The sequence below is a fragment of the Macaca thibetana genome, chromosome 2, assembly GCF_024542745.1.
Source record: "Macaca thibetana thibetana isolate TM-01 chromosome 2, ASM2454274v1, whole genome shotgun sequence".
Classification (NCBI taxonomy): Eukaryota; Metazoa; Chordata; class Mammalia; order Primates; family Cercopithecidae; genus Macaca; species Macaca thibetana.
Window position 1 is genome coordinate 154,325,274 of NC_065579.1, and position 27,858 is coordinate 154,353,131.

Below are 27,858 nucleotides of genomic sequence, written 5' to 3' on the forward strand. Positions count from 1 at the left end.
CATTGCACTCCAGCCAGAGACAGAGTGAGACTCTATCTCCAAAAAAAAAAAAAAAAAGGAAAAATTAGCCAGGCATGGTGGTGTTTGCCTCTGGTCCCAGCTACCCAGGAGGCTGAAGTGGGAGGATCACCTGAGCCCAGGAGGTTGAGGCTGCAGTGAGCTGTGATTGTGCCACTGCATTCCAGACAGAGTGAGACCCTGTCTCAAAAAAAAAAAAAAAAAAAAAAAAAAAAAAGAAGAAGGGAGGGTGGGAGGGAGGGAGGAAGGAAGGAAGGTGAGGTGTTCGAGCTCAGTCTTGAAGGAAACGTAAGAGTTCATTGAAGAGATGGGGGAAAGTAGGTGGCATTTCTGATGGAATAACATGACCAGAGGCAGAGAGGTGAGAGAGAGAGTAGGGTATGTTTGGAGCACCACAGTCTTTGTTATTTTTGAAGCACAAATGGAAACCAGGGGGAGAATGACAAGACTAGGGAGATGCACACCTGGGGAGCTTCTGAGGCCCTGCTGGACCCTGTTAAAGAGTTGACATTTAGTCGCACCGTATTAGTTTCCCATTGCTACTGTAACAAATTACCATAAGCTTAGTGGCTTAAAATAATACAAATTTATTATCTTAAAATTTTGGAGGTCAGAAATCTGAAATAGGTCTTATTTGGCTAAACTTGAGGTGTCAGGAGGTCTGTATTCCTTCCAGAGACATGAGGGGAGAATCTGTTTCCTTATCTTTTTCAGCTTCTAGAGGCCGCCTGCATTCTTGTGCTTATTGTCCCCTCCTCCACCTTATAAGCCAGCCGGGTTCAAATCTGCCAGAAGAGATTCAGATCTCTCTCTCTCTTGCCCCTGTTTCCAGTGTCACATCTCCTTTTCCAACTCTAGCTCTCCTCCCTCCTTCCTATAAGAATTCTTGCAATTACATTGGGCCCACCTGGATAATCCAGAATAATCACGCCTCTTGAAATCCTTAATCACATTTGCAAAGTCCCTTTTGCCACATAAGGTCACATATTCACAGGCTCCAGGAATTAGGATGAGAGTGAACATCTTTGAGACACCACTGTTCACTCTGCCACAGCCCTATAGCCCAGAGGCTCAGAAAACCAGAATCTGCCTGTCCTTCTGGAGGAAGGCAGAGGAGAGGCCCTGAATTGTGAAATTCATAGCTGGATTCCAGAAACCCTGAAGGGTTGAGCCTCAAGGACCAGTATCTTCACAAATGAGGAATGGAGGGCTAGAGTAATCAAGGGGGATCTTGGCTCCACTTGGCCAGTTTAGGGAGAGAAAGACCAAAAGCCCTGGGAGGGCCCTTATGCCAGTGCTGAGCTGCTCCTCTGCCAGCCCTGCAGAGAGGCCTCAGGCTGGGAGTGCTGGGGGAGATGAAGGAAAAGCTGTACTGCAGCACTGCCAGGGTCAGTGCAAGGAGAATAACCCTAGGAGGTCTGATTCATCCACCCAAGGCCACAGATGACCTTGTGGTATTGGCTCCAGTAGCTCCCAAGTAGGGTGGTGAGCTGAGAGCATCCTTTTGTGGGGAGGGAGCCTTCAAGAAGGGCATCTGAGAGGGGAAGTACCAGGCCTGACCCAACACAGGTCACACAAACTCCTGGTGCCATGATGGACTCATGATGAATCAGCAGAGGACCCAAGAGGACTTGGGTGATAATATCAATTTCAATGGCATTGAAATTGATGGCAGAATTCAGAATCCTATCTGAGATTTACAAAATTTGGTTTACACTCCATGGTCAGAGCTTAATAAATGTTTGATGGATGAGTAAAGAAATCCCAGGTTCCCTTTGAGGCTCCCCATAGACACCACAGCATCATTTCTAGAACCAAGGTCCCAGGGTCCCTAGTGTCCATCACTAAGACACTTAGTTATGGGGAGTCCTGAGGGGAAAACAGAGGCCTTCCCCACCGTGGCTTCCTGTGTCACTCACATTACTGGCATTCGGTGGGTCAGCAGTGCCCCACAGACTCAGGCAGAGGCTGCTGTTTCTATGTTCAGCTTCATCCCTGTTCAACTAAACCAGCCCATGCCTCTGCAGAGTGTTCCTCGAGACCTGAAGAGCTTTCCCTGGACTGCCACTGTTAATAGTCTCTCTCTTCATCAACTGAGTGAGGACGTGGGCATGGCACAGTGTCCTGCTAACAGCTGTAGTTGTGCTGCTAAGTGGCTGTGTAAGCTTAGACAGCCACACTCCTGAGCCTTTCCTAGTTTGTCAAAGAAACTAGATGATGAGCTAGAGCATCCTGACGTGACAAGGGGGCCGCCCTCAAAGGCCCTCCGAGCCTTGATTATTGACTGGGGTTAGAAGTTCACTCAAAGGAACTGAATTTTCAATAGCAGCAAGCACACCATTACTGAACAAATGAAAAATAATTAAATAGCTGCATGCTATTTTGAAAAAGTTTCATTTGAAACATATAGTGTTCAGATTGCTTAACCCCAGGATAGCTGCTAACTCTGGCTTTAGAATGTGCCGGTAGAAGAAACTTCAGCTCTGGTTTTCTTTGATCAGTTTGGCAATGGATAGGCAGATGGGCTAAGGCTGTTCTATTTTATCTACCTGTCCTATTCTTCCTTTGGAGGTTTTTGTTTGTGTTTGTTTTGAGGGTGTTTGGGGTTTTTTGTTTATTTGTTTCCTTGCCTGTTTGTTTTTAAGATTGGGTCTCAGTCTGCCACCCAGGCTGGAGTACAGTAGCACAACAGTAGCTCACTGTAGCCTCAAACTCTTGAGCTCAAGTCATCCTCCCACTTCAGCCTCCTGAGTAGCTGGGATTACAGGAGTGAGCCATTGCACCCAGCCCTTTGGCATTTTAAAAATTATATAACCTTAACATTCCCTATACCTTTTGTCATTACGATCTATGAGCCCTCCAGAGCACAGTGCATTTTAAGGAGAGAATAGCCTGTGCATGTGTGTATCTATGATAGTGTCATTCCTTCGTGTTTATGAGAAAGAGTGAGAGAATGTGTTTCTGGATGTGTAATTAAATAAATAACATGTGTTCTTTTACCTAACAGCTGAAGCAATGGAAGGCATTTGAAGAGGAAAACCAAACAATCAGGCGCATGGCCAAATATTTCAGCACTCCCAGCAAAAACTTCCATACCCAGTATGGTGAGGAAGAGAACTGCCACCTGAAGGGAGGGAAAAGCTCCATGGAGAGGCTCCTCACAGAAGTAAGCTCCGCCCCTGCCTGGAAGATTCCCTGTAAAGGATCCAATCATGTATCGGTGGCCCCTGAGGCTCTTATTGCTAATGTTTTCTTTTCCTTTGATTCTCCCACTTCCCTTAACAGCAAAAGCAAAACCTGACACGCAGCTACTTCATTCAATGGACAGATGTTTAATGAGTCACTCCTATGTGCCAGGCATTGTGCCAGTGAACAATGAACAAAAGCATGAACAGAGCTCACAGTCTAGTGGAGGAAATAGAGATTCATTCATCAAGCAAACATGTAATTATAAATTGTCATAAGAATTATGAAAGAAAAATCAGAGAGATAAGACAGAATAATGTGCGGTAAGGGCAAGAAAACATAACTTAGACCAGTCAGAAAAGACTCATTGAGCTGAGGGCTGAAGGTTAAGTACAAATTAGCCAGGCAAAGACTACAGGGAAAAGTATTCCAAGCAGAGGGAACAGCATTGTAAAGACCCTGAAATGTGATGGACACTAGCTTCTCTGTGATACATTTTCTCTTTTTTTCTTTTTTCTTTTTCTTTTTTTTTTTTTTTTTTTTTTTTTTTTTTTTGAGATGAGGTCTCACTCTGTCGCCCACCCTGGAGTGCACTGGTGCCATATTGGCTCACTGAAACCTCCGCCTCCCAGGTTCAAGCAATTCTCATGCCTCAGCCTCCCAAGTAGCTGGGACTACAGGCATGCACCACCATGCTCAGATAATTTTTGTATTTTTAGTAGAGACGGGGTTTCACCATGTTGCCCAGGTTAGTCTCAAACTCCTGACCTCAAGTGATCCACCTGCCCTGGCCTCCCAGAGTGTTGAGATTACAGGCATGAGCCACCGTGCCTGGCCTAATTTTCTCTTTTTACATAGAGTAGTGTCTTCATGTCCAAGATCTCATGGGATCCTTATTGTCTTTCCTAGGTACTGGCTGCAGATCTCAATCAGCCCATCATCCCAGAAAGTCCAGGCATGTCTACAGACGGGGAAGGGGACTAAACAAGGGCTTCTGAATGTGATTGTAGCAGCAAGGGAGAACTAGGCAGCCCCCCGGGCTTCTTTCTTCTATGTTTGAGCCAGAGTTGGCCCCTCTCCCAGACTTAGGCAGTGTGGTGTGGGCTTGAAGAAAGCACGTGGAAAAGCTTGAGGGCTTCGTTGACTCAGGAAGAAGGCACAGGGCCCAGGGGAATTAGTCAGTATTTTGACACTAACTGAATTACATTCCATATTTTTTTCAGTTTAGAACCTATCTCAGTAGGTGTTATTTGGGAAACTGGGCTTTTTTTTTTTTAGGACTGCTACCTAGGTATTAATAGTCACTGATGAGAGGACAGTGTGGTGGGGACCTAAAAAACACAACAGATGAAGGGACTCAGTGCCTCCAGGCACCCACTGTTCATGACCCTCTATGGTTCTGGACCATTTTTGTCCATCAGAGTAACACCTCTCCACTTCTTTACTATTTAGTATTTCAAAGCCAGATTTCTTTCCACCTGGCAAGGGAGTAATATTGCCTTTGATACTCTGTGAAATATTCAAATAAGCATTTTTTTTTTTTCCTGGCTACACAGAAGGCCAGAAACTTGGCTAGAACAGCCAGGATAGTTTTCATTCACAGTCAGCTGATGCTGGAACAGCCAAGTGGACTGACTCTTTAGCCTTATGGTAATTTGCAACGTGCTGCTTGTACTTCTCCTGTGCTACCCTGTTTCCCACGCAGGGACTCAGTCTGATCTGCTATATCCAAAAAGATGCATTGAGTCTGCAGAGGAAGCCCTTCAGTGGGCACAGGTGCACAAGTGATAAGAAAATGGCCTCCCCAGCGCATGCTACACCTGGAATGTCTTTCCCAGAACAGGCCTGAGAACCAGCAGCCAGTCCTAGGGCCCGGTAGCAGGTGTCAAGAGGTTCCAGCATCTGCATCCCCAGCTCCAGCACTGCCCGTTAGATAAACATGAGTATCTTTCCTGCCTCAACATGGGCACAGACCTTGACTCTGGCTCACGGTGTGCAGTGCCCTCCTGTGCAGGCCCCCCTCCCCCACTCAGGCCTTCCTCTTACTTTCCCGTGATCTGGGCAACCCATCTTCTCACACTTTCCCCTCTTCCCCCTATAGCCAGGGGTCCCCCCCGAAGCTGTTTTGGGCAGCATCTATCACTGACTTCCCTGTCTAAGAGAAGGCCAGCAGATAGAACCTTCCACAAGGCTGAAGTGCTTTCCTCATACACTCTGCAGCCAAGTAAACAAACCGATTACTTTTCTCCCCAAACCATAGAAACAAGAGGCTGATTCCGTGTCTCCTTATGACCTGCCCCCTGTGAAATATGCAGGTGGATGTTTTGCTTCCCTCAATGTGCCAAAAATAATAATTAATAAGCTCATTGAAGTGCAGCTGCCATGGTAGGTCAGATTTCAGTCTCATAATGGCAGTGCCTCACACCACACCTCTAATTAGTATGCAGCCTTGGTAAAAACAGAGTCCCACTTCTTTTTCTGGAAGAAGGAAATTTTCTGTTTAGGTTGACGTTTCTAAATCTGTCACCAGCCAGCTTCAGATGTTTGGCTTGCTGGGAGAAGAGTATTCTTCCCAACTCCATATTTATAGTATCTTTCGATACTCAAAGGAGTTTATAGATAAGGCACAAAAAGGCGGCACTCAGATTTCACCCGCAGGAGTAGTTGCCATTAGCCAATGGGTCCTTCCTAACTCTGTGAGGCTGTAGAGGCCTCCAGAAGCCCACATGAGAATGCGCACAATGGGCTTCGGGAGGAGAGGCTGGTGGAGGAGGAAGAGAGTTGAGGTCCCCCCATGAGATCCTCAGAGAGATACCTGGCACAGCCCAGGATCACAAACACCTGAGTGTTCCCCTGTTACTCATCCATTCTGCCTCTGGCAAGTCCTTGAGTCATCTGCACTCACCCAGCAACACCCAGACCTCACCACTCTGCCGATAGAGGGAAGGGAGGAAGGACAGGCACGCATGTGCTCAGCTGGAAGTCCCTTCCACCTTACTCACCAGTCCCTCACTGGCCCTGGACTCTCTTCCGATGGTAAAAGAAGTAGACTCAACCAGGGTGAAACTAGCAATACCAACTATCAGAAAAATCACCTTCCCACTTCTACAAGGGGAGCAGTGCATCTGCTTGGAGAGTTGCTAGTCAGAATATTGGACTATTTTACTTAAGCTACTGCTCCCTTAAAGGATCACTTCTAGGCAACTCTCGCATGTAAACCTGAGATGAAACCACAGGTTCACTCCATAACTAGTAGTCCTAATTAGCAGTTATGGACTGGTATAACTAGGCAATTTGTATTAGTTATCCTAACACAGGGAACATCCTTTTGTTTCTAGTGCATAATAAATGGAGGTCCAAATGCTCATGCCCAGCTCCTAAAGATGATAGTAACAAACAGGCAGCATTTTGGTGTTCAGACAAGCACCTTCTAGAACATTTGCTTACATTATTGCCTTCCCAGAACCCTCGACCCCATGTCATCTGCCCCAAGTCCAGACGTTCCCTGTGAACATCTCCTTCCTGCTCTGCCTTTGAGGATCAGAAGTTTCTAGAGGTGGACACATAGTCTGAGCTCGAGAATCAGCTGCTGCACCACAGAAAGATGTCTGGGCTGCAGTCGCTCCCTGCAACCCACTGCCAATACTCCTCCTCCTGCTTCATGCCCCACAGTCTCGCAGTTAGGATAGGCACACCTCTGCAGCTCTCACCTGCCAGTCCTCTCCGGCACAACTTGTTTACCAGCTAACACCCACGCAGCGAGTAGGCAAGTCAGTAGCAGAACTGCTCCAGCCTCGTTCATCTCCTGGGCTCCATTCTAGGGCTGGTGAATCAAGCTAGCAGGGGCTTAGGCCCAACAGTCCTTTCATTTCTTTGTGATTCTTCAATAGTTCTGATGCTTGCACTCCTTTAGGTCAGTGGTTCCCAACATTTTTGGCACCAGGGACCAGTTCCGTGGAAGACAGTTTTCCACAGACAGTGGCAGGGGGATGGTTTCGGGATGAAACTGTTCCACCTCAGATCATCAGACATTAGCTTCTCATAGGGAGTGTGCAGCCTAGACCCCTCGCATGTGCAGTTCACAATAGGGTTTGCGCTCCTGTGAGAATCTAATGGCGCAGCTGATCTGACGGAAGCTCAGGTGGTAATGCTTCCTCGCTCCCCCCGCTCACCTCCTGCTGTGCGGCCTGGTTCCTAACAGCCCATGGACCACTACCGGTCCATGGCCCAGGAGTTGGGGACCCCTACTTTAGGTGAAATCGACAGCTGATATTGCCACATGGCAGCTTTGGCCACTGACTCCCAGGGGTCCAGCCTAGGGAGGTAATAACACCAACCTGAGATTCTCTTTGGCCCTTCTCAGCTCCAATCTTATTTTATCGTCACAGGAATCTCCACCCTTCTCCTTATTCTTCCCATTTTCTAAGCTGTTTAGTAAGAGGCAAAATACTTGTTCCCCTACTTCTTCATCCCCTGGAGATATGCGTCACATTTATCTAAATTTTTGCAAAAGTGTGATAAACTCCGTGGGGCCATTCCAAACATTATTCAGCTCATACCTGCAAAGTGGCCTGACCCTCTCAGTTCTGGGAAAGGTGATAGGGTGCTGCAGTGGCCAGCAGGCACTCAGGCTGTGCCTCCTTGCTCTTCATAAGCAATGCCACACAGTGTGGGGATGTAAGGAGGAGACCAAGATAATGACAATAAATCATGGTTGGCCTTTATTGAGCACCTTTTATGTCAGTTATTGTGCTAAGCACTTTACATGCATCAACTCATTTCACTGGAGGGAGGAACCTCCTCAGAACCTGAGGTCACCAGCCAATACACTGGAAGAACTGAGATTTCAGCCAAGGTTCCTCGAAAGCCACACCTTCTCCACCATGGTGGGCACTATGGAACCCTCGGCGGCATTTTTGTTGATGGTTTTGCTTTTATTTTACAGAAAAATGCTGTGATTGAAAGCCTGCAGGAACAAGTAAACAATGCCAAAGAGAAGCTTGTGAGGCTGATGTCAGCTGAGTGCACCTATGACCTCCCAGAGCAGGCTGCCCCACCTGCCTCTTCCCCGAGCAAGGATGTCCAGGCCGCAGCCTCGGTCCACACCCTGGCAGCTGCTCAGGGGCCTTCGGGTCACCTCTCTGACTTTCGGAATGATCCTGGCATGGCTACCCAGGATTCCCAGTGCACTACAGGGCCCTCCTCACATGCACAAAGCCTTGAGGGGCCTGGGAAGGACACCAGCCTCTCGCCAGGGAAAGAGAAGAAGATATCTGACTCGAAAGACTTTTCTGATCATTTAGACTCAGGTTGTAGCCAGAAGCCATGGACTGAGCAAAGCCTGGGTCCAGAAAGAGGAGATCAAGTCCCCATGGCCCCCAGCCAGAGTCTCCTACCAGGTAGAGGAGGCTCAGATCCCCAGAGACAGAGGCATCTGGAGAACTCAGAGGAGCCCCAGGAGCGGCGGTCACGGGTCAGTTCAGTAATCAGGGAGAAACTTCAGGAGGTCTTACAAGATCTGGGCCTGGGCCCTGAGGCTTCCCTCCCCACCACCCCGTCTTGTCACCAACAAACCTGGAAGAACAGTGCTGCCTTCAGCCCCCAAAAGATGCCCCTCTCCAAGGAGCTGGGCTTTAGCCCTTACATGGTGAGGAGAAGGCGGGCAACTCAGCAGGCCCGCTCACACTTTCCTGGCTCTGCCTCCTCATCTGTGGGGCATCGGGCAAACAGGACTGTTTCTGGCACACACAGCAGGCTACATGTGCAGAATGGGGACAGCCCCAGCCTGGCCCCACAAACTGCTGATTGCAGAACACGAAGACCTTCTTCCAGGAAGCCTTCACTACCTTCAGATCCTCAAGACAGACGAGGTACCCTGGAGCGCAGCAGACAAAGCCAGACAGAGCCCGAGGGGGCTAGAGGGAGCGAAGCAGCCTTTCTTCCCCAGCCTTCTCGTTCTGGCCTGGCCCCAAGTCCTGCTGCCCCATGCCTCTCCAAAGCCTCACCTGACTTGCCTGAACAGTGGCATCTGTGGCCCCCAGTGCCCTCGGGCTGTCCCTCCCTGTCTTCTCGACACAGCTGTTTTGACACTGAGTCCAGCAGCTCAGATGAGTTCTTCTGCCACTGCCACCGGCCCTACTGTGAAATCTGCTTCCAGAGCTCTTCTGACTCTAGTGACAGTGGCACATCAGACACTGACCCTGAGCCTATGGCGGGGCTGGCTTCCTGGGAAAAGCTGTGGGCCCGCTCCAAGCCTATTGTGAACTTCAAAGATGACTTGAAACCCACACTGGTGTGAAAAGCAACAGAGCTGGTCTAGACACAGAGGTCAGTCCAGGAGAAGCTGTACCAAGGCCCACAGGAGGAGAGCCAATTTCTGGTCTTTGGGGAACAGATTAGTGCCCTGCATTTGACCAGCCCATACCACGTTTCAGCTGGGCTCACTGCGTTACTTTGAGCACTTCTTGATCTATAAAAAGAGGGGCATTGCCCGTCCTATTACTACCTCGCAGCCTTACTATAAAAGACTCCAGTTGAGTGACTATGAAAGATACTGACTCCTTGGATAAAAGGTGCTGAATGAACACAGGATTTTCTGTCCAGGTCAGCCTATATTCTATAAAACTCTTCATATATTCAGATGGATGGCTGAATGGACAGGCAGATGGAGAGATGCATGGGAAATTTCTACAGAACCTGAGGTGTGGACTGTGATCCATCAAACTGGCCTTTTGGTGGACAGACCTACGAGGAAGATAAGCCTCCTACATCCTTGGGTCTCCCACTTCTGGAAGGCAGTGGTTTTATTTCTGCTGAATGTTGTGAACAGCACCTCCCTAGATTCCAGCTTCTGGCCAGACCCAGCTCAGAGCGACCCCTACACCACTATTTCTTGTTTGTGTCTTTCCACCATTATGGCACCTTGCCCTTCTCTCTGAGACAGATCTCCACGCGCCCACAGGCTTCCCAGATCTCTCCCCTGGGCTCGGATGTACCTGAGGTCCTGACTGTCCCCACTGTCCCCTTGTCCTGTGGCTCATCCTCTTGATTCACCCAGTGATGCAGTTTTGTACTGTGGGGAGGCACACACCAGCAATTTCTGTTGGGGTATGGGAGAACCTATTGGTCAAGAGGTGCTTTTGGTTCCATTGGGGTTACATGACTACCAACAGACGCATAAACCAAGAAACCAAATGGAGAAATAAAAAGGAAGACATGAGGGACACAAAGACAGGAAAGAAAATAGGATTTGAACATTTCACTTGAGTCCAGCATAGTACTTGGCAATATCATATTTTTGTGATTCTTTTTGATAACCCTGTGAAGTAGACACTCATTTTTACAGACAGGGATTATGAGGCTTAGAGAAATGAGGTAACTTCCCCCAACATCACACTGCTGGACAGAGATGTACATGCAGCTCCTGGGACTCAAGTAGGTGGGTTTTCACAGGGACACATGGCTTCACTTGTTCTTCTGGGAGTGGCAAGTGACTCTTGGCAGATGAGACAACAAAGCAAGGCTCGTGTAAGAAAGCTGGGATGTGCTCCCCTGCAGTCTAGAATAACAGACCTGAGTCCTCACCTCGGGAAAACGGGCCTCCACTTCCCCACTGCCACACGCCACACTGGCATCTCTCAAGGGAGCTGGGGAGCTGGTGAGGGATGAGTGCCAGGAACTCAGCCACCACCAGAGCCACAGGGAGAGCACAGCTGGGTCCACTGTGCTTGTTGCTGAGCTGGCTGTCATGTCCAGGCTGTCCCGTGCCCCGAGTCCTGTGTGTACATCTGTGGGTGTGCACGTTTGCATGAAGGAGTTCAGGCCTTATTAAATATGCTTAGAGGGGGGCATTTGGCTCTAAATATATCATCAATTTATCATAGAGTCTTGGGGGCTGCTGACACCCCAGGACTCTCCAGGCACTGAACCATGAGGCCCTCCTGGAAGCACAGCTTCTTCTATCATCTACTTTTAAATAGGAATTTCCTAATTCATTCTGTGTGTGGGTTTGCAGTTTCTTGTGCTGTGTGTGTGCTGTCCAAGTGGTACCGTAATAAAAGAGAAATGACTCCCAAGAGGAGTCTTTTCAGAAATTGTAATCTGGGGCTGGCCAGGAGGGGCCTGGAGAAGGCTGAACCACCCAAAGAAGGGGAACCGGAGAAGCCATCAGAGCTGCTGCCGGGCTACCCTGGGTCCCAGGGTACCTTCTACCAAAGTTCCATTTGAACAGATTCTTCTGTGCTCTCCTTAAGAAGCCTCTTATCCCAGAAACACTCCCTCAATGGACAGAGGAAACCCTAGAGACCCTGGACTCTTTCTGCCCCTGGGAGTCCTGTGGCTGGGCTCCCCCTCCTGCAGCTCCCTTCCTCCCAGCATGTCACCACTAACAGCCCACCATTCATTCATGTGGACTCTAAGTCTGGCAGTCCTTCTAGCCTTCTTACTCTGTCTGCTTTTAGACCCTTAGTTCCACCATCCCAGCCCTTCTACATCTCCATCCTTCTGTTTAGAATATTTTTCCCCACTTTGTGCCCTTGTGAATTATTCATCCTTTAAGGCTCAGGTGGAGCATACATTCTTTCTTCAGCCTTTCCCAGCCATCCCCAAAGAAAGTTGATTGATCCCCTAGTTAAATAAGGAAGGATGGGCTGGACACATTGGCTTACGTCTGTAATCCCAGCACTTTGGGAGGCCGAGGCAGCCGGATAACAAGGTCAGGATTTCAAGACCAGCCTGGCCAACATGGTGAAACCCTGTCTCTACTAAAAATACAAAAATTAGCCGGGCATGGTGGCACGTACCTGTAATCCCAGCTACTCAGGAGTCTGAGGGAGGAGAATTGCTTGAACCAGGAGACAGAGGTTGTAGTAAGCCGAGATTGTGCCACTGCACTCAAGCCTGGATGACAGAGCAAGACTCCGTTTCAACTCAAGCCTAGATGACAGAGCAAGACTCCGTTTCGAGAAGAAAGAAAGAAGAGAGAGAGAGAAAAAGAAGGAAGGCTGTCTCAGGGTCTGTATTTTGGACTCAACTGTATAGAGGCTTCTGTTATCCATTTGACCTAGAATGACTTTGTAACCCTTGCAAGACCTGATTGAAATTTATCATTTTATTCAAAAGCAGTGTGCAAACACCATAACTTTGCTCAACAAAATGTTGCCACCAAATGTATCATTTACTCTGCATCACCCTTACCTTTCCCCACCTCCTTTCCTAAATCTTTTACCCAAGATCAGCTAATCCAGTGATGGAGTCCTTAAAAGGGCTGAATGTGCCATGACTTTTGGCATACTCTTGGTTGTTCTGCTCTTGAAGAAAGGGCAGTAAATTGTGCAAAGGAATCCTGGAGAAGTAAACACTGCCTCTGCTACTGTCATCTGGGCTATACATGTCTCTGTTGGTCCTAAGGCATACCATGGAGCCAGGCCTGATTCTAACCCAAGCATATGTCCTCTGCTGTTGAAAATCTTGGAATTGGAGGTCTCCATCCTGATCCCAATGTCTTTCCCTGTCCTGGCCTGCCCCAGACTCTCTCCTTAAGAATCAACTTGGCCTTTTTAGAGTTTATAGAGGAGAAAAAAAGCATCAGAGGCAGGAGGCCTGTTTTTAAAGAACGATATCACTTTGAAAAAGGAAAAGAGAAAAGTCAATGCAAGTTCTATAAAATCTCTTCTGTATCTATGTTTATCGTATTGTCTTTACATGTGTCTCCTCCACAGATTCCAAGCTCTTGAAAGCATTGAGCATGTCTTCTCCATCTTCGTTCTCCTCTAGAGTAGCCATTAGAGATCTTTGCACAAAGTATGCACTCAACAAATGCTTGATGGGTGGATTTCTGGGTAGATAAATGGGTGAAACAAAGGAAGGCAAAGCTTCTGTTTTGGGGCCAGAGCGGAGGAGCAGGAAGAGAAACAGGCATCTGGTCCACTGGCTTCCAGTGAGTTAACAGCATGAAACTACATCGTATAGACCCAGGAGTAACTGAATTCTGAAAATGACAGTACTTTAAGTTTGTTGGGTGGTAGGGGAACAGGGCAATGAAGTTTATGGAAGAGAAGCGCAAAGTTCTTGATAAAGTTCTTATCTTAAAGACCTTTTCTTTGTAGGCTTGTTAATGGGTAACAAGCAGTATTAGCAGGAGAAAGATCTGTTTGTCTCTATCACCAACAGCTTCCTGAGTCCCCTTTCTCAGAACTCCAGACAAAACAGTTTCTCTATTCCCTCTGGCCGCTGCACTTTTACCAGTAACACAATCTGGGCTCTGTTAAGGAAGGGTTTGTTTGTTTATTTATTTTTATTTTTTGAGATGAAGTCTCACTCTATTGCCTTGGCTGGAGTGCAGTGGTGCGGTCTCGGCTCACTGCAATCTCCTCCTCCCAAGTTCAAGCAATTCTCCTACCTCAGCCTCCCGAGTAGCTGGGATTACAGGTGCCTGCCACCACGCCTGGCTAATTTTTGTATTTTTAATAGAGATGCGGTTTCACCATGTTGACCACGCTGGTCTTGAACTCCTGACCTCTTGATCTGCCTGCCTCAGTCTCCCAAGAAGGAGGGTTTGATGCAGGCAGTGGTGTTTAGGAGGCTGAAAGCAGGAGAGAGCTTATCACTTTTCCCTCAGAGTTTGCTCTCCCTATCCCTGGCACCCCCTCTGATGTCTTGCTCCTTGAAACATTCTTGATCTTAGCATTCCCCGGTCAAACCACATTTGAATAAGAAAACATCTTGAGATGTTTTGTTCACCACTTAAGTCACAAGGAGACAGGAAATGCCAATGTCACAAATCAAAACCTGTTGTGAACTTGACAAGGTCTGTGTCAAGGTTTCCCAAGACACATAAGGCTCAGAGAATAAGTGCCTGGGAGACGCCCTGGAAAGGTCTGTGGGTGACTAAGAAGAAAGCAAAAGGCTAGGAGAAAAAAAGGGAAGATGGACAAGAAGTTCAGGCAGGGTCCCATGGCTCACGCCTATAATCCCAGTGCCTTGGGAGGACATGGCGGGAGGATTGCTTGATTCCAGGAATCCAAGACCAGCCTGGGTAACATAGTGAGAACCTGTCTCTACAGAAAACAAAAATTAGCTCTGTGTGTGTGTGTGGTGGCTCGTGCCTGTGGTCCCAGCTACTCGGGAGGCTGAGGCAGGAAGATCTCTTGAGCTTGGGAGGTTGAGACTGCACTGAGTTATGATTGCTACACTGCACTCCAGCCTGGGTGACCCAGTGACACTTAACAACAACAAAAATAAGAAGAAGGAGGAAGGAGGAAGAAGAAGAAGGAGGAGGAGGAAAGAGGAGAAGAAGAAAAGAAAAAGAAGTCCAAACGAGAGAGAGAGAGAAGAGAGAGAGGTGGTGAGGAGGAAGCCACTCAGAGAACAAAAGGCATACTATGTGGACAGTTTGTGGCAATTGCCTCTTATGTAAATAAATGTACTGACTCCAGTTCTAAGTTGAGAGGTGAGGCTTGCTTCTGCGAAGAATGGCAGAGGTATTCTTGCAGAGTCCTTTCTTTAGCCATGTGTGACTGTTCATTTCTCCACTTCTCCCATTAGACTGTGAGCTCTTTGAGCTTAGAACTTGTTATAATTATCTTGGAATCCAGTACCTAGCACTGTGCCTTGCACGTGGTCAATGCCCAGCAAATGTTTGTCAGAAGAAAAGTCAATCAAGGGAGGAAGAATGGCCTCACCAGAACTGTCTTAAGGGGCACCCCAGGGAGGCACAGCTCACAAAAGTTCAAGTGGAAACCAGGCTTAGATATATCTTCAGCTTATGTGATGGATGGCAGTGTTGCTGCTTCACCTAAATTTAAATCCCCCATGATAACATCTTGAACCCTTTGTGGAAAGAAGGCATTTTAGATGGGCTCTCTTCATTAATTTTTGTACAATAATTTTCTATCCCCACTGCAATACCTGGGCTTTAAGTCACCTGCATGACCATGTTGCTTTCAGCAAGTTCAGAACCTCTTTGCAGCTCAGAGGCTCCCAACTGCCACTTGGGGTAACAACACCTACCTCATGAAGTTGTTATGAGGGCTAAATGAATTAATATTTATAAAATGGTTTGTGCCTGGCATGTAGCAAGATTCATATGTTTGTTGAATAAAAATAAGTAGATAAAAAGTCTTAGCAAGGGAAACACAGATTTATTTGCAGAAATCCTCTTTATGTTTTCTTGCATTACACCAAAATTCCTCGTCTTGGTCTTCAATTTGTTTCTGAGGGAAGAGATCTGGAAAAGCAAGGATAGACTTTTGGCTCAGCCCACTTTTGGGGCAATAGAATTTTCTGCCTGAACCCATTAGAGCCAGGTGCATTTACTATAGGGAACACATCCACCTGCAGAACTCAAATATCAGGGTGAGGCCAGAAGGAAAGGTGTAGTTGGAAAGCCAGGAAATTCAATTTTTTTTTTAACATGGAGCCAAGAGACTAATTTCCTTAGTAGAAATGTTATGCACTTTGGCCGGATGCAGTGGCTCATGCCTGTAATCCCAGCACTTTGAGAGGCCGAGGTGAGTGGATCACCTGAGGTCAGGAGTTTGAGACCAGTCTGGCCAATATGGTGAAACTCCTTCTCTACTAAAAATACAAAAATTAGCCGGGCATGGTGGCTTGTGCCTGTAATCCTAGCTACTCAGGAGGCTGAGGCGGGAGAATCACTTGAACCCAGGAGGTGGAGTTTGCAGAGAGCTGAGATCGCACCACTGCACTCCAGCCTGGGTAACAGAGCAACACTCTGTCTCAAAAAAACAAAAACAGAAAGGAAAAGAAATATGCACTTTGTAATAGAAGAAAATATATGTAAGATATCTGCTATGCACTATTTAATACTCATCTTATTTAATATTTATAACCACCTAGCAAAGTAGTTATTGACTCTGTTTCACAGATGAGGAAACTTTAACCGGGAGAGGTTAGGTCACTTGCCAAAAATCACACAACTGGTTAGAGGCAGATACTGAGTTTTCACTGAAATTTGACTTCATTCCAAAGCCTTTTGTGGACTCCCTAAACCTGGTTACAGAGCATGTGCTACAGGCATGCTACCAGAAGACAGAAGGAATTTCAACCCGGCAGGGCAGGGACCCAGCCTGAGGTTTTCTTAGGACACCAAGGTTTCCTTAGGAAAAGCAAGCTGGTCTGGTTCTGTAAGCATATTGCAAAACTCTCCATTGCTGAGTCATTGCATCAGCGTCCTGGAGGCTGGAAGGGAGCTCCCTAAAGCTACCTGGTCCTCCCCAGCTTCAGAAAGCCCAATGCCAAATAGAGGTGATACTGACAGCAAGCAGTCTCCCTGTTTGAAAAGACCACAGTCAGTCCTGCAAACTGAAAAACTTTTCTCAAGGATTGTGCTTTGTAAGTGGCACAAAAAGATGATTCTGGGCAAGAGACCCAGAAGACCCTGTGACAAATGGAAACAATGCCACTCTCAGATCTTCTACTGAGCTGAGGGACGAGCCACAGAATCTCTTTTCCTTTTTTTTTTGGAGATGGAGTCTCGCTCTGTCACCTAGGCTGGAGTGCAGTGGTGCAATCTTGGCTCACTGCAACCCCCGCCTCTCAGGTTCAAGTGATTCTCCTGCCTCAGCCTCCCAAGTAGCTGGGATTACAGGTGCCCACCACCACCCCCAGCTAATTTTTCTATTTTTAGTAGAGATGGGGTTTCGCCATGTTGGCCAGACTGGTTTTCAACTCCTTAACTCAGGTGATCCACCCACCTTGGCCTCCCAAAGTACTGGGATTACACACGTGAGCCACTGAGCCCAGCCCACAATCCCTTTTCAATTCAAATCCACTTTGCTAGAAAATCTTCATTCCTCCCTACTTCCTGCAGGATGAAATCTCACCTTGGTTTGGGGTTTGAAATCTCATTTTCCCCACTAGACTGTGAGCTCTTTGAGCCTAGAACTTGTCATAATTATCTTGGAATCCCCCACATCTATCACTGTGCCTGGCACATGATCAATGCCCAGCAAATGCTTGGCAAAAGAAGAATTAATCAAGGGAAGACTAGTCTCACCAGAACTGTCTTAAGGGGGACCCCCGTGAGGCACAGCTCACCCTCCCACTAAACTTAGCTAAAACTCTCCTTGTTCCTGCCAGCTGGGTTTGCTGTCTGTATCTGGGGCATACCTAGACCCAGATCAGGCTCAACACTTTTGTTCACACCAGCCCCTTTCTCCTTCATTCTAACTACCCCAACCTGAAGTAGTTTTTCCTCTTTCTGACCAGTTCCAGCTGTCCTCAGATTTATTAGGCAATAAATCGTATACTCCCTATATGCCCTCTGACAGCAATTCTACTGTTGTCTCGGGCTGTTCTATAAATCCTTTATTGTTAAGGTTTCACATGCTCACATCTTGCCTGTTCAAATAGATTATCAGATACTAGAGGGCAAGTGCCCTGTATAATCTATCACTGCATTTCCACACTAGCCTCTGCAGTGCCTGACACCTAGTAGATCTCAACCAACATTTCTAGGTTTATTTTGAAGATGGACCAACTCTCTTTGCTCCCATCTTTCTGTTTTTACCAAGAGTGTCCTGAACAGACGAAAAATAATTTGGTGGCAATTTTCTGTCAGAACATATTTGAAATTTAACATTTCTGAGAATCTCTGCTGTCACATTGGAAATGAAGGAAACAAACATTTGCTGAGGGCCCACTATGTGCCAGGCACTGTGATAGGCGCTTACATACACAGCTAGAAGAAATTGAGCCAACAAGACCCGAGGAGGAAGGTTCCTGTCTCAGCCCGTTTTCTGCTGCTATAACACAATACCACAGACTGGGAAATTTATAAAGAACAGAAATGTATTTCTTACAGTTCCAGAGGCTGGGAACTCCAAGATCAAGGCGCTGGCTGGTTCAGTTGCCTGGTGAGGGCTGCGTCCTCCAGAGGGGAGGAACATTGAGTCCTCATGGTGGAAGGCAGAAGGGTCAATCAGACAAATGCTATATGAAGTCTCTTTTATAAGGGTCTTAGTCCCATACAACTGGGAGGAGCCCTCATGACCTAATTACCTCTTAAAGGCCCCACCTCTTTTTTTTTTTCTTGATGCGGAGTATCGCTCTGTCGCCCAGGCTGGAGTGCAGTGGAGCTATCTTGGCTCACTGCAAGCTCCGCCTCCTGGGTTCACACCATTCTCCTGCCTCAGCCTCCCGAGTAGCTGGGACCACAAGGGCCAGCCACCATGCCCGGCTAATTTTTTTGTATTTTTTTAGTAGAGACGGGGTTTCACCATGTTAGCCAGGATGGTCTCGATCTCCTGACTTTGTGATCCACCCACCTTGGCCTCCCAAAGTGCTGGGATTACAGGTGTGAGCCACCGCACCTGGCCAAAGGGCCCCATCTCTTAATCCTATCACCTGAATTTTGGGGCGGTCACATTCAATCCATAACAATCCCTAAAACCCTGGACCCAATGTCTCCAATATCCTCAAAAAACAAAAATAACAACAAAACACCTTTCTTGATGGTTTCTATCCATGAACAGCTGCAGAAAGCTGATGGGGACAAAAAAAAAAAAAAGAGGGAAACCAGCTTAATTAATCCTGCTGCTGTTGCTGCTGCTCCCACCATAAGATATAGTAAAAATTGGAAGCGGGACACAGATCTGTCAACACATTCTTCTGATGTCACAAGTAGGCACTTTTATGCTCAGGACAAGCAGGCCATCCCAATGGAATGCAGCCTGGTGCCTTATTTCCAGCAGTTACCCTCATCACTGCAGAACTGCGGGTATTCCATGACTGGGCCAGGGAGGCCTGGGTCTTGCGGTCAGGAGCCACTGCTGTCAATCCACATCCTAAAAGGATTTCTTCTCTCTCAGGTCCTGCCTGCAGATCCCAGGATGTACCGGGTCAAGGTAGGATTTTAACATTAGCCTTTTTTAAGTTTCCAAGATGATTTTAATGTGTGGCCAGAGTTTTTGCCTCTGAGCTTTGTTTCTGACCTGCTGGAATGCCAGAATGAAGATTCTTGGTTCTGTCCATCACCCCATCCCTGAGCCTTGATCAACCCTGGCCCGAAGCAACCCCACTCCTCCCTGAACATAACCCCCAGGCATCAGGGAAGGCAATGGATTACTAACATTCTGCTCCTCTATACTCCTTCCTGTTCACCTCTTTTATCTGAAGTGCAGGCCCCTCCTCTCCAGGAGCCTTTTCCTGCATACCCTCAGTCCCCTGCACCTTCCCTGTTGGCAACAGTTATGGTCCAGCACCTGACCAGCACACGCTCACCCATTACCTGGTGGTGGAATACAGCCACTCACATGGTCATACTTTGTCTCCTCCCAGAAATCACAGACTCCTTGGAGACAAGAACCATTCTTTGTACCTCTTTATGCTTTAACAGTGACGAGCATGGAATGCTGTGCACACAGTAGACATAAGAGGCGCTTAAATGTTGATGGGAGGAAGAGAGGGAAGGAAACAAGGAAGGATAAATTCTTATTCAACATCTCTCATGAAGCTAGTGGTGAAACAATGAACAAGTAAATAAAAGATAAAGTAATTTCCAGAGAGTGGTATGTGTATTTAAAAATTAATAAATCAGCATAAGGAAATGGGCAATGGATGAATGAATGTATGAACTTATCAAATTTCTGGTAAATGCAAACAACACAAATATTTAAGTTATGCCCACCCAGGATTTTTCCCACCAGATATATAGAGCTAGAGGGAGCCACTAAATGTTTAAATTAGTTTGTGAGAGCTGTCATAACAAAATACCACAGACTGGGTGGCTTAAACAACAGAAATTTACAGTCTTACAGTTCAGGAGGTTAGAATTCTGATATCAAAAATGTCAGCAGTGTTGCTTCCTTCTAAGGATTGACGGAAGTATTTGTTCCAGATCTCTCTTCTTGGCTTGTAGATGTCCATCTCTTCCCTGTCTTTTTACATTGTCTCCCTTCTATGTGTGTCTCTGTATTCAAATTTCCCCTTTTTTAATAAGGACACCAGTCATATTGGATTAGGGCTCTGATATGGCTTGGCTCTGTGTCCCCACTCAAATCTCATCCCCGGTTGTAATCCCCATAATCCCCATGTGTTGAGGGAGGGACCTGGTGGGAGGTGATTCTATCATGGGGGTGGTTTTCCCCATGCTGTTCTCATGATAGTGAGTGAGTTCTCATGAGATTGATGGTTTTATAAGTGTTTGACAGTTCCTCCTTCAGATTTGCTTTCTCTCACACACACACACACCTGCTGCCATGTAAGACATGCCTGCTTCTTCTTCCGCCATGACTATAAGTTTCCTGAGGCCTCCCCAACCATGTAGAACTGTGAGTCAATTAAACCTCCTTTGTTTAAAATTGCCTAGTCTCAGGTATTTCTTAAAGTGCAGTATTGGGGTGGGAGTTACCCGATTTTCCAGGTGTTGTGTGTCTCAGTTCCCCTGGCTAGGAAAAGGGATTCCCTTCCCCCTTGCGCTTCCCAGGTGAGGCGATGCCTTGCCCTGCTTCAGCTCTCGCTGGTCGGGCTGCAACAGCTGACCAGCACCGATTGTCAGGCACTCCCTAGTGAGATGAACCCAGTACCTCAGTTGAAAATGCAGAAATCACCGGTCTTCTGTGTCGCTCGCGCTGGGAGTTGGAGACTGGAGCTGTTCCTATTCAGCCATCTTGCTTCAGGTATTTCTTTATAGTAGTGTGAGACTGGACTAATATAGTAAACTGGTATCAGGAGTGGGGCACTGCTATAAAGATAACCTGAAAATGTAGAAGCAACTTTGGAACTGGGTAACAGGCAGAAGTTGGAGCAGTTTGGAGGACTCAGAAGGCAGGAAAATGTGGGAAAGTTTGGAACTTCCTAGAGATTTGTTGAATGACTTTGACCAAAATGCTGATAATGATGTAAACAATGAAGTCCAGACTGAGGTGGTCTCAGATGGTTATGAGAAACTTCTTAGGAACTGGAGCAAAGGTCACTCTTGCTATGCTTTAGCAAAGAGACTGGCAGCATTCACCCCTGTGCTAGAGATCTGTGGAACTTTGAACTTGAGAGAGATGATCTGAAATTGGAACATATGTTTAAAAGAGAAGCAGAGCATGAAAGTTTGGAAATTTTGCAGCCTGACAATGCAACAGAAAAGAAAATCCATTTTCTGAGAAGTTCAAGCCAGCTGCAGAAAGTTGCATATATAATGAGAAAGCAAATATTAATTCCCAAGACAATGGGGAAAATGTCTCCAGGGCATGTCAGAGAACTCTGCACCAGCCCCTCTCATCACAGGCCTGGAGGCCTAGGAGGACGAAATGTTTTCATGGGCCTAGCCCAGGGCCCTGCTGCTTTGTGGAGCCTTGAAACTTGGTGCCCTGCATCCCAGCCACTCCAGCTCCAGCTGTGGCTAAAAAGGGCCAAGGTACAGTTCAGGCTGTGGCCTCAGAGGGTGCAAGCCCCAAGCCTTGGCTTCCATATAGTGTTGGGTCTGTGGGTGCACGGAAGTCAAGAATTAAGGCTTGAGAACCTCTGCTTAGATTTCAGAGGATTTAGGGAAATGCCTGGATGTCCAGGCAGAAATTTGCTGCAGGGGCAGAGCCCCCATGGAGAACCTCTGCTAGGGCAGTGCAAAAGAGAAATGTGGGGTTGGAGGCCCCACAGAGTCCCCACTGAGGCACTGTCTAGTGGAACTGTGAGAAGAGGGACACTGTCCTCCGGATCCCAGAATGGTAGATCTACTGACAGCTTGCACCATATGCCTGGAAAAGCTACAGGCACTCAATACCAGCCATGAAAGCAGCCAGGCTGGGGGGCTGTACTCTGCAAAGCTAGCCCATGAAGGAGCTGCCCAAGGCCATGAAAGCCCACTCCTTGCATTAGCATATCCCAGATGTGAGACATGGAGTTAAAGGGGATCATTTTGAAGCTTTAAGATTTAATGACTGCCCCACTGGGTTTTGGACTTGCATGGGGCCTGTAGCCCCTTTGTTTTAGCCCATTTCTCCTATTGGGAATGGGAGCATTTATTCAATGCCTGTACCCCCATTGTATCTAGGCAGTAACTAATTTGCTTTTGATTTTACAGGCTCATAGGCAGAAGGGACTTGCCTTGTCTCAGATGAGACTTTGGACTTGGACTTTTGGGTTACTGCTGGAATGAGTTAAGACTTTGGGGGACTGTTGGGAAGGCATGATTGGTTTTGAAATATAAAAAGGATATGAGATTTGGAAGGGACCAGGGGCAGAATGATATGGTTTGGCTCTGTGTCCCCACCCAAACATCATCTTGAATTGCAATCCCCGTCATACCCATGTGTTGAGGTAGGGACCTGGTGGAAGGTGATTGGATCATGGGGGCTGTTTCCTCGATACTATTCTTGTGATAGTGAGTGAGTTCTCAAGAGATCTGATGGTTTTATAAGTGTTTGACAGTTTCTCCTTCAGATTCTCTCTCTCTGTCTCTTTCTCTGTCTCTCTCTCTCCTGCCTGCTGCCATGTAAGACATACTTGTTTCCCCTTCTGCCATGATTGTAAGTATCCTGAGGGCTCCCCAGCCATGCAGAACTGTGAGTCAATTAAACCTCCTTTGTTTGTAAATTACCCAGTTTGGGGTATTTTTTATAGCAGTATGAGAATGGACTAATACAGACCCACACTAATGACCTCACTTTAACATGATTATCTCTGTAAAGACCCTGTCTCCAAGTGAAGTCACATTCTGAGGTACTGGGGATTAAGACATCAACATACTAATTTTTGGAGTGGCATAATTCAACCCATAACAGTATCCAAACAAAGTTTTCACCTTTCTATCATGATCCACAGATTATTCAGGGTTTGACACTTAAAGATTCCTTTACTCAGTAGTAAGTTCCTTGAGGGCAGGAACTCTGCTGTTGTTCACTTCTATGTTTTAAATAATAGTGACTGGTACATGAAAGATGCTTCATCAATGTCACATTGAATTCACTTTTGTCCAAGAAAACTCAGGGCAGAGGGTGAAGTCATTTAACCCAAGAAGCTAAGAAAGGTTCATAGCCTGCAGCAATTCCTGGAACTCTCTGAGTCAAAGGAAATTATGCTTCCATGACACAGAATCTGACTCTGGATTTCTTAATTAGGGGTATTTGCATGATGAGAGGAGACTTGTTTCTGAATAGTCATTGCCCTCCTCCTCTCAAATTAATGGCCATTGCTTCTGACATCCGAATTATCTCTACAGCAACTACATGAGTCAGAGAGAGAAGGTTTGGCTCTCAGGAGGGAACAGGAAAGAGGGAAGCCTCTTAAGACGTGCTGGAGAAAAGGTGACCTCACAGCTCAACCTCTCAGTTACCAAATGCAACAGAAACGACAAAATAGCTTTTGACTGAAGGTCTTCTCACCTCAAAATATGTTGCCAGTTCCCTTCCAGCTGCTCAGTAAAGGTACCCACAGTCCCACACTAGTTGTGCCCCCTCCTCAGTCCCTGGACCAACTGTGAGCAGCTCAGCGCCCAACCACCTTGAGAGAAGCCACCCTGGTGTGAGAGCTATGGGCTGTCACCACCATGCTGACATACATTCTTTGAAACACTGAGGTCCACGATGTGTTCTTATTGCCTCCTAAAGACTTCAGATACAGTGTCTCAACCTAGCTATCCTGAATTCTCTAAAGGAAGTATTCAGAAACACCTGACTTGCTTCCCATGTCATCTTACATCACTAAAAATGTTGAACAAAGATCTCAGCAGAGGCTTTATCAGAGTTGGCAGTATTCTTGAAATCTACCTGTTTAGTTAATTAGGAATGAGAAATTTGGCTAGTGCCTACATGGTGGCTCACACCTGTAATTCCAGCACTTCGGAAGAGAGAGGCAGATGGATTGCTTGAGCTCAGAAATTCCAGACCAGCCTGGGCAACATGACAAAATCCTGTATCTACAAAAAATTAGCTGGGCATAGTGGTGCATGCCTGTAGTCCCAGCTACTCAGGAGACTGAGGTGGGAGAATAAATTGAGTCCAGGAGGTGGAGGTTGCAGTGAGCAGAGATCACGCCACTGCACTCCAACCTGGGTGACAGAGTGAGACCCTGTCTCAAAAAACAAAAACAAAACAAGCAAACAAACAATGAGAAGTTAGCCAGGCATACAGACTCACGTCTATAATCCCAGCTACTTGGAAGGCAGAGTTATGAGGATCACCTGAGGCCAGGAGTTTGAGACCATCCTGAGCAACATAATAAGACGCTATCTCAAAAAAAAAAAAAAAAAAAAAAAGTTATATAGTAAAGCAGGAAAAGTTTCCCATGCTTTCTTTTCTGCCAGCTGGCAGCTGACATCAGGTGTCCATCAGATTGAGCACCAAGCAGCTGTCCAGTCCTTCATATTAGGCACCAACCAAAACCCTACCAATTATTTTTAAAAGATCACACACAAATTGAGGCACATCAACCAGAATTCTAGACAATAATAAAAACGAAGAGGACCTTTGTCTCACACTGCTGTAAAAAGGCTGCTGAAGAACCACAATGCAGCTGAAAATGGTTAAGAGCAATTAAAGGCCTTTAATAGTGTCTCTGAGGGAAAAACAGAGAGATGGCCAAGACCAAATCCTTGAACTACAGCTTCCCGAGGGAGCGCCAGGAGAGGACTCTTGCAGCAAATGCACACTGCTTATGATGACAGGATTTGAGACCTTTGCTCCAGGAAGTTGGGCTGGACTATGTGAGAACTGGGAGGATGTTTTTTGCCCCCTTGTCCTAAGACTTAGATTCATGTTTCTCAAATGAGGAAAATATTTTCAAGAATCTACAAGATTTTCCTGAGAATTTTGGGAAATTTGGATTTTATTTTAATGATAACATAAAAATACATCTTGGCTTGTTCTGAATCATCTGTATGACTGCCTTAGAACACTCCATGAAATTTCGGTGTCTGAGGTTGTGTTTGAGAATGTTTTCCCAACAAATGAAGCTCAAATGACGTCAAAGCCTGCTGTGTAAGTGACAATTTTGAAATGATTTTGAATGTAAGAAAGTGGTGGGAGAATTGAATCATCACATGGCAAGTGGTAAATGTGAAAGACTGTCTTTTCCAAAAATGAGCACAGCAATATTCCTGGTCCTATAAGCTCTTCTAGAATCTTGTCACTATCCCATCAAGAGATGACATCTATATTTCTTCCCCTTCAACCTGGATAGGCCTTTGTGATTGCCTCAACAAATCATGTGGTAGAAGTGATGCCTCATGACTCTTCAGGCTTGGTTTTTAAAAAGATAGGGCAGCTGGGCATGGTGGCTCACGCCTGTAATCCCAGGACTTTGGGAGGCCGAGGTGGGCGGATCACAAGGTCGAGATCGAGACCATCTGGCCAACATGGTGAAACCCCATCTCTACTAAAAATACAAAAAAATTAGCTGGGCATGGTGGTACACACCTGTAGTCCCAGTTACTTGGGAGGCAGAGGCAGAAGAATTGCTTGAACCCAGGAGGCGGAGGTTGCAGTGAGCCACGATTGCGCCACTGCACTCCAGTCTGGTGACAGAGCAAGACTCTGCCAAAAAAAAAAAAAAGATGGGGCTTCTGCCTGGCTCTCTCTAAACACTTGTCCTTATACAGCTCTATGTTGTACAGAAGATTGAGCCCCATGGAGAGACCAGATAAAGAAGTGTTCTGACTGGAAGACCCAGGTAAGGTCCCAGACAGCAGCCAGTGTCAACTGCCAAGGATGTGAGTGAGCAAGCTTTTAGATCAGGGGTTGGCAGATTTTGAACTGAGGGCCAAATCTAGCCTGCTGCCTGTTTTTATAAGTAAAGTTTTATTGGACTACAGCTATGTCCATTTACTTGCCTATGGCTGCTCTTGCACTACAATGGCAGAATGTATAAACAACGGGGACTACATGGCCCACAAAGCTGAAAATCATTTACTATATGACCCTTTACAGAAAATGTTTACTGACCTCTGCAAGAGATGATTTCAGCCTCTAGTCTTTGAGCCACCCCAGTAAGGTCTAGTGGAGTAGAGACAAGCTATCCCCAGCAAGCTCTGCCCAAATCACAGACTTGCGAGACACATGTTGTTTTAAGCCATTCAGCTTTGGGGTGGCTTGTTTCATAGCAATCAAGATAGTTTTATAAGTACACTAAACTTAAGAGAACCTGAACATTGCTGGCAATTTCGTATTCAGATTCCATTGCTTAAAGCTTATCTTTGTATATATCAACTTGTAACAGTTCATTAGCAGCAAGTATAGTAGGTAATCACAATAAAGGGTTTCTCTCCTCCCAATTCTAACAAGAATTAGAGTAGATGCCCCTTTAATTCATATTTCAACAATACCACAATGTGACTCTTATCTCCAAGAAAAGATAATTTTACATTATTATCTAGTAATGCCTCATTAAAATTGGCCTCCAAGAATTGCTTGCTGGCAATATTATGGCTGAGTATGTGGCCTGATTATCCCGCAGTATCAAACAAAGCTTTGATGTTACTAGTAACATTTTCTACAATATATGTGTGCAGTTATTCTCTGCATTAAAATAATTGGAGCCAAAATGCAAACACAAATTAAATGTAGAAACCAGACCCAAAACTATTTCGATTATTAAATGCCTTTGGAAATTTTGTTTTAGCAAAACATTATCTCTCACACTAAACTGAATAGTACAAGATTTTGTGGATTTTTAGGTTTAGTTTGGTAATTTTATTTTATAATTGCATAAGTTGCAAATGGAGCCATAAGCTTAGCATTTTATATCTACTTTTACACATATGCGTATGTGTATGTAACATCAGAATACTCAGTGGAGCATGTCTATAATATATAATTTTTTTCCTTTAAAAGAGGCCTGTATAAGACACACAAGGACAAATATGATTCCATTTATATAAGTTACCTAGAATTCAGAGAGACAGAAAGTAGAATAGCAGTTACCAGGTAGTTGGGGGAGAGTGGAATGGAGAGTTAGTGTTTAATGGGCATGGAATCTCAATATGGGATGATGGAAAAAGTTCTGGAAATGGATAGTGGTGACGATTGTACAACAATATAAATCTACTTATTGCCACTGAACTTTACACTTAAAAATGCTTCGAAAGTGTCAGGTGCAGTGGCTCATGCCTGTAAGCCCAGAACTTTGAGAAGCTGAGGTGGTAGGATCCTTGAGCCCAGGGATTTGAGACCATCCTGGGCAACACAGGGAAACCCTGTCTCTACAAAAATAAAAAGTTAGCTGATTGTGGTCCCAGCTACTCAGGAGGCTGAGAGAGGAGGATCACCTGAGCCCAGGAGGTGGAGGCGGCAGTGAGCTATGATTGTATCACTGCACTCCAACTTGGGTGACAGAGTGAGACCTTGTCTAAAAAAAAAAAAAAAAAAAAACTTAAAATGCTAAATTTTATGACATGTGTATTTTACCACAGTTTATTTTTAAAGAGAGGATTGTATATAATCCTAATATGAGAAATCCCAGAATAGGGCTAAGAGCAGCTGGCGGTTTTTCTAAAACTCTTTCCTTCGGGCCTAGCTGCTTAATCTGAACCTTTTGAGGTTTTAACACTCAGATGGTGAAAAGAGCCCCTTTGGAAAAGGGAACCAAATAATTAGTGCCTAGGGAAAAGCCATCCCTCATTTAGACTCAGAGCAGTGTCAGCCTGAGCCACCCACACCTAGACTTTTGGTAAGGGGCCACTATACAGTCCCTAGCATGAAAGAGAGGAAG

At 46.1% G+C, this 27,858-nt stretch overlaps 4 protein-coding genes across 9 annotated transcripts in view; 3 read left to right on the forward strand and 1 right to left on the reverse strand.

The window, feature by feature from the left end:
• Positions 1-11,051, forward strand: part of GPR156 (G protein-coupled receptor 156) — an 87,954-nt gene extending 76,903 nt beyond the window's left edge. Inside the window, exons 8-9 of the mRNA XM_050781885.1 lie at positions 3,026-3,184; positions 8,150-11,051. Of these exons, the coding sequence (XP_050637842.1) occupies positions 3,026-3,184; positions 8,150-9,502 (1,512 nt within the window). The 3' untranslated portion in view covers positions 9,503-11,051. The remainder of the gene's footprint in view (positions 1-3,025; positions 3,185-8,149) is intronic.
• NDUFB4 (NADH:ubiquinone oxidoreductase subunit B4) overlaps positions 1-27,858 on the reverse strand; it is an 812,324-nt gene that overhangs the window by 417,743 nt on the left and 366,723 nt on the right. The window lies entirely within an intron of this gene.
• The window catches only part of LOC126949250 (cytochrome c oxidase copper chaperone), an 846,236-nt gene that overhangs the window by 341,315 nt on the left and 477,063 nt on the right, over positions 1-27,858 (forward strand). The window lies entirely within an intron of this gene.
• LOC126949247 (uncharacterized) lies at positions 18,594-19,971 on the forward strand. Its single transcript, XM_050781901.1, has 2 exons — positions 18,594-19,070; positions 19,562-19,971. Exons 1-2 carry the CDS (start codon positions 18,627-18,629, stop codon positions 19,562-19,564), a joined length of 447 nt encoding a protein of 148 aa, XP_050637858.1. The 5' UTR covers positions 18,594-18,626; the 3' UTR covers positions 19,565-19,971.